Consider the following 21,335-nt stretch of genomic DNA (forward strand, 5'->3'; position numbering starts at 1 on the left):
CACGAGACCCAGGGAAAACCAATCTAGGAAAGAAGCAGGAGAGCCAAGCCAAGGAGGATTCCAATCCCAAGGAGGATTCCAGGGAAGGGGCCAGAGCAGAGTCACGAATCACAGAAGGAAGAAAACTCACTATTGCTCACAAACATCCCTGAGTCTGTACATTTCAGAGCCTTTCTTAGAACAGGCAAAATTATTAAAAGCAGACTAACATACCTCATAAAATCTGGAATTCCAGTTGAAATTGGAATACACACCCAAGAGTTCACAAGAAGCTTCTTAAGAAGGAAAAAAAAAATTAATGTAATTTCAGATAACTTCTCTGCAAAATTAAAGGTCAGTGGACGGTGAAACGCAATCTATAGCTCTGAGAGGCAAATAGTATAAACCACGAATTCCTACGTGCAGGTCATATTCAGATACCCAAGCAGAAAGAACGCAGGCTACCTGAGAGCGCTCCTAAAAAATGTCCTGGAACCCAACCTGAGTAAGAGTTAACTCAGTATAAGAATACGATACATCTCTGATACGATCCAGATGGTGCTGAGTCACGAAACCATTCAAATAGAGAATTGATTTTAAAGTTTATTTATTTTAAGTCATCTCCACACCCAGTGTGGGGCTCGAACTTATGACCCCGAGATCAAGAGTCACACGCTCCACTGACGGGGCCAGCCAGGTGGCCCAAGAATTGATTTTTAAATAGTAGCTAACAAAGTCTTAAGTGTAATCCAGATGCCCATGGTAATTCTTGAAAATAACTGTGAAAATTATAAAGTTATAGTAGGAAGGTTATAATTGAAATTAGAAGCCCCAGTGGCTGATGATTGTAACACCAGTTAATGAGATAGTAATCTATAGAACTGTAGACTCCCATCGGCGATAGAGGGGGCGAGGGGCGGGCAGGGAGGCAGGCAGGCAGGCAAATGGGAGCTCACACCTCAGTGAGAAAGAAGGAATCTCATCATTAACTGTAAGAGGGTAAGCTCAACATTGAAACACAGAAGGGAGGGCGCCTGGCGTGAAGCATGCGACTCTTGACCTCGGCGTCGTAGGTCCGAGCCCCACGTTGGGTATAGAGATGACTTAAAAATAAAATCTTCTTATTTTTTAAAGATTTATTTATTTGAGAGAGAGAAAGAGAGAGCACAAGCAGGGGGAGCAGGAGAGGGAGAAGCAGGCTCCCCGCTGAGCAAGGAGCCTGATGCAGGGACTCAATCCCAGGACCCTGGAATCACAACCTGAGCCGAAGGCAGACGCTTAACCAACTGAGCCCGCCCAGGCATCCCTAAAAATAAAATCTTCAAAAAAAAAAAAAAAAGAGAGAGAGAAAAACAGCAAAAAAGGAAAAGAGATAACCACAAGGACAAACGTAAATTTTAAAACTGTAACAGAGAATGACAATAAGAACTCTAAACTTGCCACTCGCAACAATAACTTTGAATAGGTCCAAACATCCAATTCAAAGGATTTCGGACACAGTTCGTTAAGTTATTCAGTAAGTATCTATATTTTTTTTTTAAGATTTTATTTATTTTTATTTATTTATTTGACACAGAGAGAGAGACAGCTAGAGAGAGAACACAATCAGGGGGAGTGGGAGAGGGAGAAGCAGGCTTCCCGCCGAGCAGGGAGCCCGATGTGGGGCTCGATCCCAGGACCCTGGGATCATGACCTGAGCCAAAGGCAGACGCTTAACAAATGAGCCACCCAGGTGCCCCAGTATCTATATTTATTGAGTGTCTGTAAGCCATGTCCAGGTGTAGGTGCTAAAAATGTAGCTATGAACAAAATAAATGCTTTTCTTTTTTTTTATTTTAAAGATTCATTTATTTATTTGAGAAAGAGAGAGAGAGCACGTGTACAGAGGGGAAGGTGCAGAAGAATAGAGAATCTCAAACAGAGCACAGAGCCTGACACAGGGCTCAATCCCATGACCTGAGATCAAGACTTGAGCAGAAACCAAGAGTCAGATGCTCAACCGACTGAGCCACCCAGGCACCCCAAAAGCTCTTTTCCAATTTAAGATTATGATCTATTGCACAGACAACTCTATGAAAGGCCAGCTGTATTTTTACATTGGACTAAAAACAAAAGATTTAAATATCAAGCAAAACCAAAAAAGCTAGAAATGGTAACAGCCACCAAAATAAAATTCGTGACAAAAAGAACATGATTTATTCTGGAAAAAAAATTTATGATTTACCATGATTAAAATTTACGGACTTGGCAACATATCATCAAAATATATGAAGTCAAAAGGACTAGAAATAATGAAGGAATTTGATAGGATTGAACAGTAGGAGACGTTAAGCCTTCATAAGACCAGGCAGAGAGTACTTGAAAAATCAGGTCGTGAAACAGCTGTGTTTTGGGTTAAAACCTTGGCTTTGCCTCTTATCTGCTGCATGGTCTTACCCAAATTATTTAAACTGTCAGCTTCAAGCTTCGAGAAAAGTGGGGGTAGTGGCTGTGGTGATGTTAAGATAAATGAATATTCTGATGTCTCGAGGCCAGGCCTGGCCCCTAGTAGATGCTCAGTAAACACCACCCACGCAGTCCGACTGCACGCACGTTTGCAGACCATGGGTGGTGTTACTGATGCAGCCAAAGGAGAAGATCTAAAAATCTTAAATTGACAAATAGAGAACACACACACACCCCAAATACATATGTATATTTACATATGTAATGTGTTTTATATATTTATAAACATATATCTTTTTTTGTATAGCCAGTTATTGCAATTTAAATTAATTCAAATATCCTAATTTATCTTATATATGCATACAGACCCTCATTTTTCAAGAAAATTTTACTGAAACGAATACGCAGTAAAATCCCAAACTATAGAAATCATTTAGGTGTGTATTATGAAATTAGAATTTGTTACCCAAGGTTGGTGTGAACACTGTTTAAATTTTTTATTTTACTTTTTTAAAGATTTTATTTATTTATTTGAGAGAGAGAGAACACACACGAGCAGGGGGAGGGGCAGAAGGAGAGGGAGAAGCAGACTCCCCGCTGAGCAGGGAGCCCGACGCGGGACTCGATCCCAGGACCCTGAGATCATGACCTGAGCAGAAGGCAGACACTTAACCAACTGAGCCACCCAGGTGCCCCAGCAAGTTAAAAAATTTTAAATATCACAAATAACTCCTGAGTTATAGGACATTATTTAGGAAATGTTCATCTAGGAAATAATGCAGACATTAGCTATAACAACATACTGGATAGAACCAAAATTCAGACTCAAATACGTTCGTTATTAATTAAAAAGTGAAAATTAGTCAACACAGCACAATAATACAACAAATCTGAGGAAAGCAGAAAGAGATTGATAAAAATAAATTGTGAAAAGAAATTACTTCAGGGGCACCCGGCTGGCTCAGTCTGACGAGCATGTGACTCTTGATCTTGGGGTCGCGAGTTCAAGCCCAATGCTAGGTGTAGAGATTATGTAAATAAACTTTAAAAAAGGGCGCCTGGGTGGCTCAGTTGGTTGGGCGACTGCCTTCGGCTCAGGTCATGATCCTGGAGTCCCTGGATCGAGTCCCGCATCGGGCTCCCTGCTCGGCAGGGAGTCTGCTTCTCCCTCTGACCCTCCTCCCTCTCATGCTCTCTCTCTCTCATTCTCTCTGTCTCAAATAAATAAATAAAATTAAAAAATAAAATAAAATAAAATAAAATAAAATAAATAAACTTTAAAAAAAATAGAAGAAAGACAGAAAAAGAAGAGGACCCACCCCACAAACAACCACAAAAACCACACCTTGATTAAGAAGGGCAATTAACTGATGTCCCTATTGAGATACATCAGAGGTTGGAATGATTTGGCAAGTATTTTAAAGCAGCCATCCAATGCTTCAACAAGGATTACGAACTGTCTCAAAACACACTGCAGAGCAGAAAATCTCAACAAGGAAATGAGTCGGACCTCGGCCCGTTCCCCTGGCAGGCATGAGGCACAGGGGAGCTCCCAGCTAGCAGAATGCTCCGCAGTGCCCAGATGAGAACAGGTAATGTCCCCGAGATCCCTCCTTCTGCTGCAGAGTAGATGTATGAGAGCCCGCCCCTCCCAGGGGGGGCTGCATCCCCACGATGACTTCCCCGGGCGGGCAGGCCTTGGTCCAGCTCTGCAGAGCGGCCCCGCAGAAGGCTTCCCCTGCACCCACAGGGCAGATCCCAGCACCACCAGTGGGTCCCTGGGGACCTCTACATCCAGCTGGCCACAGCTGTGCTCCTCCCGGTGGGGTCCGGACCCCGATCCCAGCGGGGAGGCCATTTCTAGGGCAGTCCCTGCTTTCCCTCGGTGCCCCCACCAGCCACAGGCTGCATTGTTCATAGCTCCCCTCACATCCCCAACCAACCCCCTGCTACTCTAGGGTCATAATTTTCCTATGAAACCTTCCTTGCTGTTCCTTCTGATTGGACCCTGACTGACACCCTGCAAACTAACCAGATGGACACCGTGCTCAGAAAACAGCAAAAATGCGCACGCCGTGAAAAAAACACTAAGGAGAAAAGATAATGCAATTTCTGATGTCAAGATCATGTCAAACACCGGAAACTAGCTTTAACACCAGCCTGATATTTAACAGAAGAAAAACTAGAGGCTTGCAGAGCTGAAAGTGGCGAGAAGCCACAGGAACTGACCCCGGGGCTTTGGGGAGGTCGAGGCAGGGGGCCAAGACTCCCACACTGCATCTGAGGCGGGGATCCCCACGAGGACCATGGAGTGGCCACGGTCAGCAGGTGGGGTGGAGCCCCCCCTCGGGCTCCCGGAGCCCTGCCGTGTAGGGTGCCCACGCCCCTGGGACACCTGCAACCCTGGGCCTGGCTCTCCGTCCCAGAGTGGCCGGCACGCACGCCAGCCACACCAGCCACGCCAGCCACGCCAGCCACGCCAGCCATGCCAGCCACGCCAGCCATGCCAGCAGCTACAGGCTGCCCTTGGGCTCCAGAAACTTGCTCAGGCGCAGATGAGCGGGACCCACCGGCAGTCAGGCCTCGTGTCTGCTTCAGCGACTTCAGGGCAAACTGCTGTCACAGTCAAAAAGGCGCTCTTGGTCCTCTGACAGAGGAGGTCTCTGGGGACCCCAGGGACATGGAAAAACACTAGCTCCGATGTTGAGGGAAAGCGTTTTAATGATGAAAGCACCATGAACCGTATCTTCTCCTCCTCTGACGGGCCCTGAAAACGGAGATCTGCAAACTTCCATGCAGACCTCCTCACGGGCAATGCCCATCAGCACTCTGTGCCAGGCCCTGCAGATGACACAGACGAGTCAGGTGCGACCCTGCCTGGGGAGCAAGTTCATGGGCCACGAGGGTCAAGGGAGAGCTCCTGTAGGAGCCCAGGGCCAGCTGACGCAGAGGAGCAGCCCTGTGGCTGGTCTCTGGGGGTCTCCTGCCTGTTTTGCAGAATCAAGCGCCATGTTTCATGCAGTCATTAGCAAACCAGCCCTCCCTGGGCTCCTACCTTCCATGCGATTCTAGAACTGGTTGCAGAATCTGAAGGACAGAGTTTGCAAGTGTCCTCGATGGCCCCACACATTTCCACGTCCAAGTGGTAAAAGAAAGTGGCAATGTCCCGTGCGGGATCATGTCCTCCCAAATCCATAACCCCCAGGACCTCTTACCAGCTACGTCTCGAATCCGCTCCAAGCCTTTATTTTCCTGTCTGTATAATGGGGATAATAGTACTTCCCTTCCACAGTTGTTTGAGAGGTCAATGAGATGGTCCTGGCAGGGGCCTGGCCAAGTGTGGCTAGGGGACAGTAATGACCGTGGCAGGGTGCGCTCCCTGACCACGCTCACCCCTGCTAAGTCAGGCAAGACGACGGCGGATCGGGACCCGAGTACAAGTGCCACCGTGATAGACGGGGCACCCACGGGACGCGGGGAGGGCAGAGAGCTTGGCGCAGAGTTGATTCCGTCCCTGGCGTATTTAATACACAGATGCCTTTGACTGAACCGGGCACAAGAGCCATATAATCACCATGCTTTGATTCATCCAACACCCATTTGCCCTCTGTGTTCCTGGCACTGTGCTAGGCCCCGTGGGGATGGCAGTCGAGACAACAGACACACACTTCTCCTCTCAGCTCCTGCTCTTGGACGCTCGGCCCAGGCCGTCCTGCTATGGCCGGGCTGGAACCACCCTGGCACCAAGGCCCCCTTCCCCCTTGCAGGAGCAGGTGCATGGCAGGTCACCAACCTCGGCTCAGGACACAGACATTAGGAAAGTCTGGCTTCCTTGCCCCCATGCTGGGAGAGGCTAATTCAGGCCTGCCCCCCTGCTGACCCCTCTGCTCGGGCCACCACAGTCCTGAGACACGCGGGGGAGGGGGGTGGTGAAGGCCAAGTGCACTCTGCTCTCGGCTTCCCCGCGGCCCACAGCCCCTCCGCACTCAGCACCATCATCAGGTGCTGGACAGGGCGCCCCTCCTCTGTCCCTCTCTCCCCTTGGGCTCCCACCCCCTCTAGACACACTTCTCCGCCTCAGTACCCGTGACATTCTGTGCCAGATCATCCTGCCCCCGGACAGTGGGGGCTGTCCTGTGCATTTCGGGGAGCTTGGCTGCATCCCCGGCCTCCACCCACAGGATGCCAATAGCCCCCCACCCCCACCACCGCCCTAGTTGTGACACCAAAGATGCCTCCAGACATTGCCCCAGCTCCTCTGGGGACAACATTGCCAGGCCCCACCCCGGCTGAGAATCCCTGGCCCCCCACCACCTCTGCCTCCTTCCTCAGGTGACATTCGCCCTCCCCAGGCCCCCCACAAATGAGGGCGGGGCGTCCTTCAGAAATCACATTCGTAGAGAAGATCCAGGCCTACATTAGTTGTCTCTTTTCTAAATATCATCTCTGATATTTATTCTTTTTCCAATCCTCCAGGCCACACGCACTGCGAGACAGCGATCTTAGCTCATGTGACGGAAGGAAACCAAGTACAAGCAGTCAGAGAACATTTCTGGGGGACAGACAACATTTGGGGTGTGACACCCCACTTCTGATGCCATTCCTGACGTGCCACTGATTCTTGGAAACCCCCTCTAATTCCTTTATCTGTTCTGTTTACTTTTGTAACCTCTCTTAAAGCTCACATGCTGTCTCCACACTGCTCTTTATTTTGGCATCAGGCTGGGGCCAAGACCAAACACAATTCTGACCCACAAAATTAAAAGAGGATACTGATGGATTGGGGCCTCTCGAATAATAACGTGGAAAGACCATGGATTCCTGCCTAAATGTCCTTTAGTACGAGCTGGGTACTCCCGAGAATTTGTAGCCATCATTTCATCGGGGTCCGGGACGTGCTCAGTGGAAGGGAGCATCCCCCGGGGAGCCCAGGCAGGCAAGGGCATGGGAAGGACCCCCAGGGCGGGGTATCCCCATAAAGATCGATCTCCCACAGGAAATCCTGGATCTCCCTCATGCCTCCCTTTTGCTGATCGAAGAAGAGCTCCAGAGGGAGAGCAATAAGCCCAGGGTCACACGGACAGTCGGGACAGGGAGGGCGACACCCAGCCTTGCTGGCGTGCACGCCTGTTCTTACCACCACCGTGCTTGTTAGTGACACCCTCAGTGTCAGAGGTTGAACCCCCTGAAATTACATTTTTTCCTACACACATGGCCATTTTAGGTGGTTCCACCTAATAGCGAGTAATGCAGAGAATGAAACTGAGTACTAAGTAATTTGCAACATCGGGCCCTGCACCCCACAGAGTCTGTTGCTTCATTTAACACAAGTGGCAATGCTTCCAGGGTCTCCCAGCCACTTGGGACTTTAGACCAAGGGTCTAATGACTGGATCCAAGTTTCATAAAACTAAGTAGCCAGGGCCAACCGTCAAAATAAAGTTAGTGTTATCAGTACAAAACCAGGATATCCACAAGCCAGGTTGTGAGGCGCATCGAATGAGTGAAAAAGATACTAGCTCCTGTTAGGATCTACCGAAATCTGAAATGGGATGAGCTAGAATCAGAGAAATCTCTGGTTTTTCTAGAATCTTCCTCATTCTCAGGCAGCATGGGGCTCGAGCCCTCCCCACAGCTCTGTCCTGGCCAGCCTACAGCCTCCCCCAGCTGATGGAGGCCCGCAAGCCCTGCCCCCCAGATGCCTCTCTGTGCAGGAGGAACAGCTCACCTCTCACACTGAACGAATCCCTCATCTTACATCTAAATTATTCTTTTGCTTGTCAGGACGACCCCAGGGGTGTGCAAAAGCCAAATGGACCAAAACTAACACCACCACTCACACGACCACATGCTAGCGTGAACTTTTCCACTTTCAAGTTAGTACCATTTGAAGCTTGAAAGCGGATCATCGGGAGAACTTGGTGTCTCCTCTTCTGGGTGGGACAGTCGGATCAGATCATCCGCATGTCTGTCCTCTGTGAAGCCCCCAAAAGGAGCCTGCAAGCCCCCTTACAAGCCACCGCCAGACACGAAAACAAAACACAAAATACAGCACCATCCTTTCAAAAGAAAGCACAAATAGGAAGAATCGCAAGTCCAACAGGGCATGGGTGGGACGTTACCCAAGGTCCAGAAGGGAAACCAAGCAGAACCCCGTGATGTCTGGATTGCTCCCAGGGAAGCTGATTTCGCCACCACCTTGAGCTCCTCCTCCACAGAGTGAGGCTGACAAAGCCTCACAATCGACCTGGAAACGTCACTCACCAGGCCCCGGCGGCGCCTACAAACATGTCTGGTCTGACTCGTCCTTAACCGCCAGATGCACCAAGCAAAACCAACTAGCCTTTGTCCTCCACCCTCTCCTGGGACCACAGGGAACAGCCTGCCTTTCTGTCTAATTATCCTCACGGCATGGGCTGCTCCAGATAATACCTGCTGCCCCAACGTGTCCTCTAGGACAGCGACCCGGGGAACAAGGAGCCAGAAGAGGCCAAGACGAACCATCATCAACACACGAAAACTTTATGCATTCCAATCTATAGAACACTGCGCATCTTTAAAGACCCCTTCCTGATGCTCTGCTTGTATGGTCGATAAGATCCTCATTCATTCAGACTTATCTTTTTTTAAAAAAAAAAATTATTTATTTATTTTAGAGAGGGAGAGGGAGAAAGAATCTCAAGCAGACTGCCCACTGAGCGTGGAGCCGGACATGGGGCTCGATATCACAACCCTGAGATCATAACCTGAATCAAACGAAGACTCAAACACTTCACCAAGTGAGCCACCCAGGCGCCCCCAGACTTACCTTTTGAATGACCTCATTAATCTCTGGGGTATTTGGTGTGTACAGTATTTTTCCGTGTAATATAGGTTTTAGGAAAGACCACACCAAAGCGCCGTTTGGAGACTGCAGAATTTCTTGATAGAGGTTCAAGCAAAATGGTGCTGTCACAATTAGAAGAAAAAAATATTACTTACGATACAGGATGCCCAGGCTAATGGTGACATGCATCTATATATTCATGATGCCTCACTTTCCAATGGGTGATGTAGATACATTTTTCATGCCACAACTGAATTTGGACAGTAAATTCGAGAATAATTTTTCTCGTCGCTGTCCTTAGCAGTCCTCGCCTTGTAAGAAATTTCAAGATACCGTGTTCGTTTCGGTAATTGGAAAGAAAGGAAAGCATGACCTTCACATATTCAAACTAAGTCATCAATAAGAGCACTAATTGATGAAAAGGCACCTGCAAATAGTAATAGAAAGAAATGCATCTGATCTTCAGTGTAGAAAATCATGAACACCTTATAGGATTGGGAACAGAATTAGGTCTTTTCCTATGAAATGAGCTTTATATATTGCTACTGAATTTTTTTTCCCTGCGCCTACACAGCAGTGTTGACCTTACTGCTTTTGATATATTAAAGCGCCTTGTTTTCACTCAAACACTTGATCCCTAAAGGTGGGGGACCAACATTGCTGTGTGCTAATTGGTTTCAATCAAAGGTTTACTCAACTGACCTGTCTAACCGAATAGGTAGTAACCAAATACTATAAGGTTTGTCTTTGTTGTTTGTTTTTGTTTTTTGTTTGTTTGTTTGTTTTTAAAGATTTTATTTATTTATTTGACAGAGAGAGACACAGCGAGAGAGGGAACACAAGCAGGGGGAGCGGGAGAGGGAGAAGCAGGCCTCCCACGGAGCAGGGAGCCCGATGCGGGGCTCGATCCCAGGACCCTGGGATCATGACCTGAGCTGAAGGCAGATGCTTAACGACTGAGCCACCCAGGCGCCCCTGTTTTTTGTTTTTTAAGTAGCCCCACGCCCAGCATAGAGCCCAACATGGGGCTTGAACTCACAACCTTGAGATCAAGAGCTGGGCTGAGATCAAGAGTCGGACACTCAACTGACTGAGCCACCCAGGGGGTCCAAAATACTATAAGGTTTTAAGCTAGTGATGAATACTTCAACTCGTTCTTTTACCCCTGAAGTGGACATTTAAAATGGAAATATCTTAGTTTTGATATCATGATTCCTGACACCCAAGGCATGAATAGTGCTGTTGTGATTATTTCCACTATTCATTACATCTTCCCAAATTCTCTGTTTGAAAAGGAAAAACCAGTTCTTTTTATTCAACAAGTACAATAAAATTGATAGAAGGAATCCCCTGAGATATAAATTAAGAGCATGACTACATAATAAGTTTTTAAACCATCATTTATAAAGATTGCTCTTACTGATATTTTTTAAAGTTACACTTTATAAGCATAATTTAAACAGTGACAATTTTCATTTCAGAAAAGACACAACCATATATATGTACAGAGCAAAAATCTGAAACGAGGAATCCTGACATCTGCCACTTGAGAGCTGCATGAACTTGGGTAAGTCGCTTAACCTTCTCTGAGCTTCCAGTATGTCATGTGGAAAAGGAGGGTACTAATATTGTCTATGGTTAGTGTGACAATCATTTGAAATACAATGTATGAAAGGACCAAGAAAGACTGGTCCTCCATGGTAGCTGAATGACTGGATGGATGAATGGTTGAGTGGGTGGATGGATGGATGGATGGATGGATGGATGGATGGATGGATAGATGGATGGATGGAAAGGAAGGATGGATGGAAGGATGGATGGATGGATCAATGGATGGCTAGGTGGGGATAGATGGATAGATGGGTGGATGGATGGATGGGTGGATAGAAGGATGGATGGATCAATGGATGGGTGGATGGATGGATGGACAGATGAATGGATAAATCAATGGATGGGGGAGGGATGGAGGGATGGATGGATCAATGGATGGGTGGATGGATGGATGGACAGATGAATGGATAAATCAATGGATGGGGGAGGGATGGAGGGATGGATGGATCAATGGATGGTTGGGTGGGGATGGATGGATAGATGGGTGAATGGATAGATGGATGGATGGATAAAAGGATGGATGGATCAATGGATGGGTGGATGGATGGACAGATGAATGGATGAATCAATGGCTGGGGGAGGGATGGAGGGATGGATGGATGGATGGATGGATGGATCAATGGATGGGTGGGTGGGGATGGATGAATAGATGGGTGGATGGATGGATAGATGGATGGATGGATGGATGGATGGATGGATGGATGGATGGATGGATAAAAGGATGGATGGATCAATGGATGGGTGGATGGATGGATGGACAGATAAATGGATGAATCAATGGATGGGGAGGGAGGGATGGACAGATGGATGGATGGATGAATGGAGATGGATGGATAGAAGTGGATGATGGATAGAAGGATGGATGGAAGGCTAGATAGATGGATCAGTGGATGGATGGAGGAATGGATGGATGATTGGATGATTAGATTTGATGAGCACATAAAAAATCCTCAAAAGGAAGAATGAAGGGGGCGGAAATCGGAGGGGGAGATGAACCATGAGAGACTATGGACTATGAGAAACAAATTGAGGGTTCTGGGGGCGGGGGATGGGTTAGCCTGGTGATGGGTATTAAAGAGGGCACATTCTGCATGGAGCACTGGGTGTTATACGCAAACAATGAATCATGGAACACTACATCAAAAACTAATGATGTGGGGTGCCTGGGTGGCTCAGTTGGTTAAGCGACTGCCTTCGGCTCAGGTCATGATCCTGGAGTCCCGGGATCAAGTCCCGCATTGGGCTCCCTGCTCAGCAGGGAGTCTGCTTCTCCCTCTGACACTCCCCACTCTCATGCTCTTTCTCTCTATCTCATTCTCCCTCTCAAATAAATAAATAAATAAATAAATAAATAATAAATAAAACTAATGATGTAATATATGATGATTAACATAACGTAATAAAAAAAATCCTCAAGAAACCCAAATGCAAGAAAAAAAGAAAAAATGAGAATTAGAGAAGTAGACAACAAAAATTATCAAATATTAGTAACATTAACATGTTTTTATACTGCCAAATTATGTTATGCTTGGCAGCTGTCCGAATTACCCATTAGCTGATGAGCACACCGACACACGGTCTCTGGCCGGGAGGTCTTTGCAAACCGCCACTCTCCTCCTCTTCCCCAGTCCCACCAACACTCTGTCCATCCTGGGCATGCCATATGTAAACACAGATTTAAATATCTATTTTTTGGGACGCCTGGGTGGCTCAGTCGGTTAAGCGGCTGCCTACGACCCAGGTCATGATCCCAGGGTCCTGGGATCGAGTCCCACATCGGGCTCCTTGCTCAGCAGGGAGCCTGCTTCTCCCTCTCTCTCCCTCTGCTTGTGCTCTCTCTGTCAAATAAATAAAATCTTTAAAATAAATAAATAATCTAATTTTTATATTAAATAAATTTTTAAATATATAATACATAATTTATAACTAATAATATATATTTCATATGTATACTTGGGGGGCAGGTGGTAGGCAGAATCCTAACACGGCCCCTGGACGAACTTCAAACCTTGACTTGCAGACAGAACCCGTGACTATGACAGACGCCGTGCCCCTGGGTAGCTTACACAGGCTCGGTGAAGGAATTCTGAAGATGTAAATGAGGTCCCCAATCAGCTGAGTTGATGAATTCATCAAAAAGAAGATTAGCTGGCTGAGCAAAGAGGTAAACTTTTTTTTTTTTTTTTTTTAAGATTTTATTTATTTACTTGACAGAGAGAGACACAGCGAGAGAGGAAACACAAGCAGGGGGAGTGGGAGAGGGAGAAGCAGGCTCCCCGCAGAGCAGGGAGCCCGATGCAGGACTCGAACCCAGGACCCCGGGATCATGACCTGAGCTGAAGGCAGTCGCTTAACCAACTGAGCCACCCAGGTGCCCCCAAACAGGTAAACCTTTTAAAAAGACTGGAAGCCTCAGAGTCAGACGCCCCTGAAGCCTGGTCCATTTGGGACCCCTCGGTGACCTGTACTGGTGAGGGGTCCGGGCACAGAGACCAGCACCACCATGTTGGCCCCTGCAGATCAGCTATGTCCTACAACAAGAAGAAATGTATGTGGCCTCCTCCAAATCTGCCTTCTATGAAGCTCAGGGGCAAAGGACCGTGGATTGATAAGAGACTTCCTGGCCCCACTTTAGATGGACCCGTTCTAATTAGAAAGCCAGGTAAGGGTTTAGGGTTTGATCAGTTCAGCGTCCCCCACCCCCCGAACCAGTTATGCCTCTTTGGCCACATGATTTCATCTCTGATCACAGTGGTCTCATCCGTGACACGGAAAGAATACTGGTATCACTTCCCCAGCAATGCAGAGAGAGGATGAGCCCATGCCCACGGGCGCCAGGGGCTTCCAAAGCCACCTGCCAGGGCAGTGTCTGGCAGCCTTAGTGAAAGCGAGGGGTAAAGCTAAGAAGCCCGAGACAATTCTCTGCTGGTGTGTGCCCACCTTCACACAGAATATTCCATACAGAGCAGGGCTAATGGCTGAGACGCAAACCAATCTCAACGAACGCTAATTAATGTCATCTTACTTGAATCTTCAGGAATGTTGAATTTTTCTTTGTCCTCTCCCAGGAGCTCGTTAACTCTGGGCAAGCTAATGAATGAGTTAGAGCCGCTGAAGAACGACGCTTGCTCCTTGCAAACCTTCTTCATCATGAACTGGAAAGAACCAAACGCTGAACTTCTGGCCTCCCCATGTTGCGGAGCCTGAGAACATGAGGAAAACAAGCAGCATTTCAACCAGTGACGGAGACTCCTGAAAGGAAGCCCATTCTCCAACTCAACGTACAAGATGTCCAACAAGTCCAAGCACGCGATCTCTGCTTGGGACGTCTCTGACCTCGAAACACTCTGCAGATCATGCGGTGGTTTTCCCTGGCCTATAAACCCATCATGGAGACAAATGTCATATGCACACACGCACGCATGCACACCAGCAAATCCTCGTCCGTCCGGTGGTAAGTGATCGATCCATAAAATATCACTCACTCCGACTAACTAATGGTCTTCATGTGCGTTTCTACTGCCAAGTTACCCAGATACTTGACAGGCGTCTGCATCATGCATCAGCTCATGGGCAGAGTGCTGTCCTGACCGAGGCCGCTGAGCACCTCGCCGTCCACCCCCCAACCCTGCACCTCGGCCTCTGCGTGTCCCCCGCACATCTGCTCTCCCCACGCAGCCCCTCCTGGCAGACGGCATCCAAGCAAAAGGTAGCATCACGCTGCTGACTGCATTCAAGTTTGTGTTTCTATGTGCAGCAAATAATCTGTAATTTGTAAGCCAATTATTTATATGTAAATAAACGTTTGAAGGTTTTTGAAAGCAATTTACTCTCAGAATTAAGTTAAACAGGCCCTTGGAATCTCATTTGTGCTAATATTCAGTTTAGTGATTTCTGACTTCACAGACGATGCGTGAGCTATCCCCAACCACCATGTGGGGCCATGTGGCTCAAAGAAGTCCCCGTCCCCTGGTTCTTATGTCTCCAGAGCCATAGAAGGTACTCCTGTTCCTATATTTTGTTCCCACATGTAGAATTTAGATGTTGGAAGAAAGAGATACACAAGCAAAAGCTGCAAATACAAAGACAGCAAATCTGAATTTTTCCCCGGGGGCCAAGAGCAAACACATACCTGTCGGAAGTCGGGCGTGTCTAGCAAGGCAGTGATCTTATAGGCCTGAAGAAATTTGGGGAGGTATTCCAGAACGTGGCCAGCTTTGGCAAGCAGGTGGCTGAGTCTGGAGACCACATCCAACAAGGAGCCAAGTGCACTGTGGGCTTCCGAAGGCATCAGAATCTCGAAGGAAAAAAACACAACACGAGAAATAACCAACGTCGGACTTTGACTCTCGTGAGGATTGCTTGAGCAGTGAAAACCTGGTTATTTGACTTTCTTCTTTCTTGAACTAGGGAGACGACTTCACTGTGCCATATAAAAGTCCTCTTTATTAGCGCTCGCCTCGCTCGGCGTTCTGGCACACAATTGCACCCACACTGTTCAAACGTAAACCAGGGATGGATACAATCTATCGTTAAAATTCAAATCATTTTCACAATTTCTCTTTATGTTGGAGGTGCCTAAAGTGGGCATTTAAGAGGCCAAAACAGAACAACTCTGACATGGGAAACAATTTCCACTTAACCGCTGTGAACCATTTCTATTTACCCTCCTCATCCCTCTGGGCTGTGCTAATGCTCATTTTGGGGACAAGGGGACAGGGGCTCGGAGATCCAAGGACGTCCAGGAGTCTCAGAGTTAGAAGGACAGGGCCAGGCATTTAACCCGGGAGTTTAGAAGCTAGCAGAGCCCTTTGAAACCTGTGTGCTATTACCCTGACCCGCTAAGTATTTTTACTTATCATTTTCGTCTTCTCTGTTCCAGGATGTACATTCCACACGGGTGGGGATGTGTGCCTGGCCCATCACTTACGTAGTTACAGGGAGCAGGACAGCGTGGGTCGTATTACGGCTCAGAGTTTGCTGGATAAATGGATAAATGAGCAGACGCTGCCTCTTTCCACAAGAAGGGAGGAATCACGGCGAGCCTCCCCCTTCTGCGTTTATTTGCGCACTGAATTTTCAGGCTGAGGCCCTGACTGTCACAACTTCTTATTCTTGTTCATTAGCATTCTGCACCTGCCCCTTAGCTGCTGCTTCTGCAGCTGACCTGCAGGCCCGAGATCACAGCTCTCTCTTTTCCGGCCGGGCTCTGCTAATAATGATGTCCTTCTGGGGTCAGCGGCCCAACACTTGGGCACCAGACACGGGTGCGGGCTCTGTCGCTTTCTCTGCCCGCCTTTCTCATCAAGCCTGCGCCCCAGAAGGGGCGCCCAGCACAGCCCCACACGTGGTGGGGATGACTGGGACGGGACCACAGTGCTGACAGAGGAACCCACAGATCCAAACGGCAAGCGTGTTCTGCAAGAGGCTCCACGGACTCGCCGTCAGGGCAACGGAAAGTGGGCAGAATTGGGAGCGAGCCAGGTGCGCCGGGACCCTGGTGTTCATGCTGCTCGGCCTGCAGGTTTGGGGCTGCTCCACCATCTCCAGGAGGATGGTGCCCATCAGCTTCCCTACAGCCACGCACCTAGAAGGCTCCTGACGCATCGGAGCGGGTGTGATCAGAGGTGCTGTCGTTCTCCTTCCATCCCGGAGACCGACTCCAGCCCACACCTCATCCTCATGCCCCTCCGCAGGGGACTTACTTGGAAGCACTAATTTCACATGGCGCTTCTGTGTGCATAACAGAACAGCACTAAAACCCTGGCTCGCCATTGGGCTGCATCTGTGTCCCAGGGGGCGCACGGTGAATTTGGAGGGCGTACTTGATCTGAAAGTTAGTACTTGTCCTCAGAATGTGTGTGCGTGTGTGTAACCCAATACTTACCCACTGGAGGGAGACCACAAAGGAAAGAGGGTTGGGATGGCAAACCTCCCCTTCTCCTGACCCCAAAGCTCTTCTCCCAGGTTGGAAGCGCCCAAAGCGCCCTTGCTGGATTGACAACACCTGTGGCATCTCTGAATAGCCCAGATGTTGGCAAATCCATCCCTGGGGAGAAACGGGGAACAAGACCGGTCCCTAAGGGTAGGGCTAAGTTTCTGGAAGCATAAGTAAGACTCGAACAGTGGAGGACAGAAGACAACGAACTTCTAGAAGAGGTAGAGCCCAGAGGGCAGTCAGTGGAGGGGTAATCACGGGTGTCCCCGGGTCAGCCGTGCCCACCGTCCACTGTCAACTCTCTCCCACACACGTTGTCATCTTTGGGTTTCTCAGATCCTTCTCGCCCTCACCCCACTATGTGCAGGAGTGTGTGAGGCAGGTTATGAGCTGGTTCCCAAGGTGACCAGGGCCCGCCCTGTGTTCCCTCCCGTGAGCACACCTTCTCCTCCCGTCCAGGCTCTGGCAGAGGCAGGCACATAACCTTCACAGGATAGAGGCTGTGGGTCTCAGGACATGATGGGGCAGAGAAGGCCAGGACCAAGGAGGGGTGGGAGCAGCTCCCGACTCAGAGCGGGGCGCGGGCCTGGCCCGAGGAACCCAGCTTCCCCAGATGTACCCCAGGAAGGGTCCTTAAGGAGGAGGGGAACCTGGCACTGAGGTTAGGAGGGCTTTTCCTAGTGGGTTCTCCTGTGCTGACCACACTGATGGTCGCCAACGCTGTGCCAAGTGTCCCCACAGGCCTGACCCCAGGGACCCCCTGGAAGGTCTCCCGAGCAACCCCTGATTCCGAGCCCCACCCCAGAGTCAGCGCACACGAGACACGGAGATTGGCCGAGGCCGCCAGGGTCTGCACCTGCGGGCCCCCCTTGCCGCCCCTCTGCGGACGTCACGAGGCCCGAGTCAGGCCACCCCCCACGGTCACCCCCTTACTTTGTAAATGACATTGCGTAGATTCAGGTTCTCAGTCATGGACACGATCAGAGAATACACGTGGGGCCCGGGCAGGCTGCACAGTTCCTTGGCTGCAAACCAAGACTTCCGGTCCTCAGGAAGAGCCACCAGCAGGCGGAGAACGTCTGCATCACACCTTCCAGACCCGGCCACCAGGAGGGTACTCAAGAGCACCTGCATCGGAGCGGGAGGGTCAGAGGTGAGACCAGCTGGCCCTGGCAGCCCCCAACACAGCCCTTCCTCAGCGAGGACCCCCCCCCGAAAGCCCATTTTCCCAAAGGGCTGAGGATTTACCCATACAAATACACGGACTCCAAACCTCTGTGCAGTTCCAAACATTCTGAGTGGAAACGTCTCTAAAATGTGCACATAATTCTCCAATTTTGAGGCGATCTGCCCTTTCTGATGATGCGGGAGCAGGACCACAGGACCCTCCACCCTCGTCGACCCCGCGGGACCCCCACAGCCTTTGACTCTTCCCCCGACACAAGGTGTCAACCTTCGCTTTTCAGCTGTCGGTGTGAAACTATTCTCTTCCTCTTCCATTTCCAAAATGAAAACCAGCTCTCCAAAAACGGTTTTTGAAAAGAAAAAGCAGGGCGCCTGGGTGGCTCAGTTGGTTAAGCGACTGCCTTCGGCTCAGGTCATGATCCTGGAGTCCCTGGATCGAGTCCCGCATCGGGCTCCCTGCTCAGCAGGGAGTCTGCTTCTCCCTCTCCCGCTCCCCCCTCTTGTGTTCTTTCTCTCTCACTCTCTCTCTCAAATAAATAAATAAAATCTTTAAAAAAATTTAAAAAAAAGAAACTTCCCAGAATTTAAAAAAAAAAAAAAAAGAAAGAAAAGAAAAAGCATATCCACTCAGAGGAGGGATGAGGACATTGGTGCTACCACGTGCGGAGCGCGTCTCCGTTTGCGTATGGCTTTCAGCTAATGACCTTCACGATAGGACAAGGCATAAAGCAAAATTTCAAAAATGGGCTTCCCATTTCTATGTATCCTGTGATGCGTATGATTAGTGTGAACCATTCAGACCAAGCAAGACCCTTTGTGAACCGAAGCTACTGTTCATTTATTAGTAATGAGCAGGCAGAACTCATCAGATGCCTTCCTGTAATACCAGAAAGAGCCCAGGAAAATCATTAAGAAATAGAAGATGGCATCAATTGTGTTTATCAGTCAGAGCCCATAAGATGCGCGTTTATGTGTTCACGGATATTTTACGTTCGGAACTGGCTCGAGTGATTGTGGAGGTGCGAGTCCAAAATCCGCAGGGTGGGCCAAGAAGCTGGAGACCCAGGGAAGAGTTGCAGTTGGAGTCTGGAGGCAGAATTCCCTCCTCCCCTGGGGACCTAAAGTCTTTTCGATCACAGCCTTCAACTGATTGGATGAGGCCCACCCACATCATGGTCTTTACTCAACCGTCTACTGATGTGAATGTTAATCTCATCTAAAAAATACCTTCACGGCAAGAGTGAGACTGGTGTTTGACCAAATACCTGAGTGCCATGGCCTAACCAACTTGACATATAAAACTAACCCTCACAAATGGCTAGGATGCTCTCTTACGCTGATGTACATTTTGAATCTTTGAGAGAGATACATTAAGTGTTTTCACACCTAATTAACCAAAGAGTCCTTTTCCATATGGGATGTCCATGGTGCAGACACAACTTGAGAAAGATTTCCTCAATGCCACTGTTTTCAAATGTGCTCTCCTGGGGGTGAAGGGTAGTTGCCTTGGGGGTGGAGTAGGGTACATGCAGAGAGGGGGCGTGATGGGTGGAGTATGGACATCCAACATTTGCTTTGATTGGGGCAGCCTGTCTTTGATCAGTTCCATAACGTGGGCTTCTGTATGAAATTTTCCTTGAAAATGGGATCCATCCAAGCCCACAACTCCAGAGACTTCCCCCGGCCTTCGAGTGAGCATCAACCAGAAACAGCCAATGACAGCCCATCCGTGTTTGCCCTGGAGCCTGGTCTTAACTACCATCTAGAGCATCACCAGTGGCCCCCAGGGAGGGTCACAGTCCATACAACTCCTAGAATTTGTCCCAGATCAAAAATATGTCTTAAAAACTTGTGTATGCCTATTTAAACCAAATGCGGGGGTCCCGTGCCCATCATCCAGAAACTCCGGCCACGCTGCAGTGAGCAACGCCCTGAGCATATCTGCATCCACTCCTGTCTCCTAAACCTTACTCTTTATCTTCCTAAATCTCACTATGTCCCTTTTTCCTACATGGAAGGCACCTGAAGCAGGAGTAAAGAAAGAGAAATAACACTCCGTTTTGTTGGGTTGGAGGGGCCACGTATGAGTCCGCGTCAAAGTGAACCATGGCTCTGCTTAGGCTGATACGGCCACTTATCAGGAACGGGGAGGCCAAGGTGTTGCTGCTTTTCCGACACATCTGTGTTTGGGATCCGGGACGGGCAGCTCCCCGCATTGGGAGCCCGGCGTGCCTCGGGGACGGCCTCGGCTCTGCCCAGCTGACAGTTTCGATGAGGGGGTGCAGGGAAGCATGGAAAGGGACGGCCGCTCTCCGCTTGATTACGGCCAGGCAGGAAACACCACTGGTGAGGCAGACGGACTGGGAACGGGGAAAGCGAGTCGGCCATGTCACAGTGGTGCCAGCAAATCAGTGAGAGGAGCAGAGGGGAAACACTCCATCCTCCATGAACAGAGAGGGGCGGCGGGGCTCTCCGCCCCCAGTATCCGGCTGGGCGCAGATCTGCTCACACGATGATGAGCTACGAGCAAGGATAAGCGCCAGCATCGAGGGCAGGAGCAAGCTATGATGACCTGTCAGGAGGGACGGCGGACCAGACAGAAGGGCTCCAGAGGAAGGCTGAGGGTGGCTGGGTCCTGACCCCGGCTCTCCCTGTGTCTGAGGTCCAAGAGCCACCCTCTGCCCGGCACCGAGCTGCAGGCTGGCCCCTGGGGCAGAGGTCACGGCCCCCCTCACCCACTGAGGCAGACCCCGGCTTCGCTGCAGTTCTGGGGGGAGAACACGGCTCCCACCTGGCTCTCTGTCTCCACTTCCAGAACATTTTCCCCTCTCCAGGCTCCAGACAGGATATTGGGACTACTATCTACAGTTTTTAGGAAGTCATGGAGAAAATGAAATCAACCTTAATTTCTTTTTCTTCTTTTATTTTTTAGAGAGAGAGAGTGGGGGGATGGGGGGGCAGAAGAGGAGGGAATCTTTTTTTAAAAGATTTTATTTTATTTATTTGAGAGAAAGAGAATGAAAGACAGGGAGCATGAGAGGGAGGAGAGTCAGAGGGAGAAGCAGACTGCCTGCCGAGCAGGGAGCCCGATGCGGGACTCGATCCCGGGACTCCAGGATCACGACCTGAGCCGAAGGCAGTCGCTTAACCGACTGAGCCACCCAGGTGCCCTCTTTCTCTTCTTTATAATTAAGTCATCTCTATGCCCAACGTGGGGCTTGAACTTATGACCCTGAGATCAAGAGCTGCATGCTCTACTGACTAAGCCAACCAGGCACCCCCAGAAGACTCAGTTCTTTTTTTTTTATAATTTATTTTTTTAAAGATTTTTAAGATTTTTTTTTAATTTTTT

At 49.1% G+C, this 21,335-nt stretch overlaps 1 protein-coding gene across 1 annotated transcript in view; it reads right to left on the bottom strand.

The window, feature by feature from the left end:
* The window catches only part of ABCA13 (ATP binding cassette subfamily A member 13), a 379,838-nt gene that overhangs the window by 252,102 nt on the left and 106,401 nt on the right, over positions 1–21,335 (bottom strand). The window contains exons 24-27 of the mRNA XM_064575492.1: positions 17,732–17,926; positions 14,993–15,157; positions 13,886–14,063; positions 9,232–9,371 (exon numbers count right to left, since the gene is read on the bottom strand). Coding sequence (XP_064431562.1) covers positions 9,232–9,371; positions 13,886–14,063; positions 14,993–15,157; positions 17,732–17,926 — 678 coding nt within the window. The remainder of the gene's footprint in view (positions 1–9,231; positions 9,372–13,885; positions 14,064–14,992; positions 15,158–17,731; positions 17,927–21,335) is intronic.

The sequence above is a fragment of the Mirounga angustirostris genome, unplaced genomic scaffold (assembly GCF_029215605.1).
Source record: "Mirounga angustirostris isolate CCGP_5_RB_7025 unplaced genomic scaffold, mMirAng1.0.hap1 SCAF_12, whole genome shotgun sequence".
Classification (NCBI taxonomy): domain Eukaryota; kingdom Metazoa; phylum Chordata; class Mammalia; order Carnivora; family Phocidae; genus Mirounga; species Mirounga angustirostris.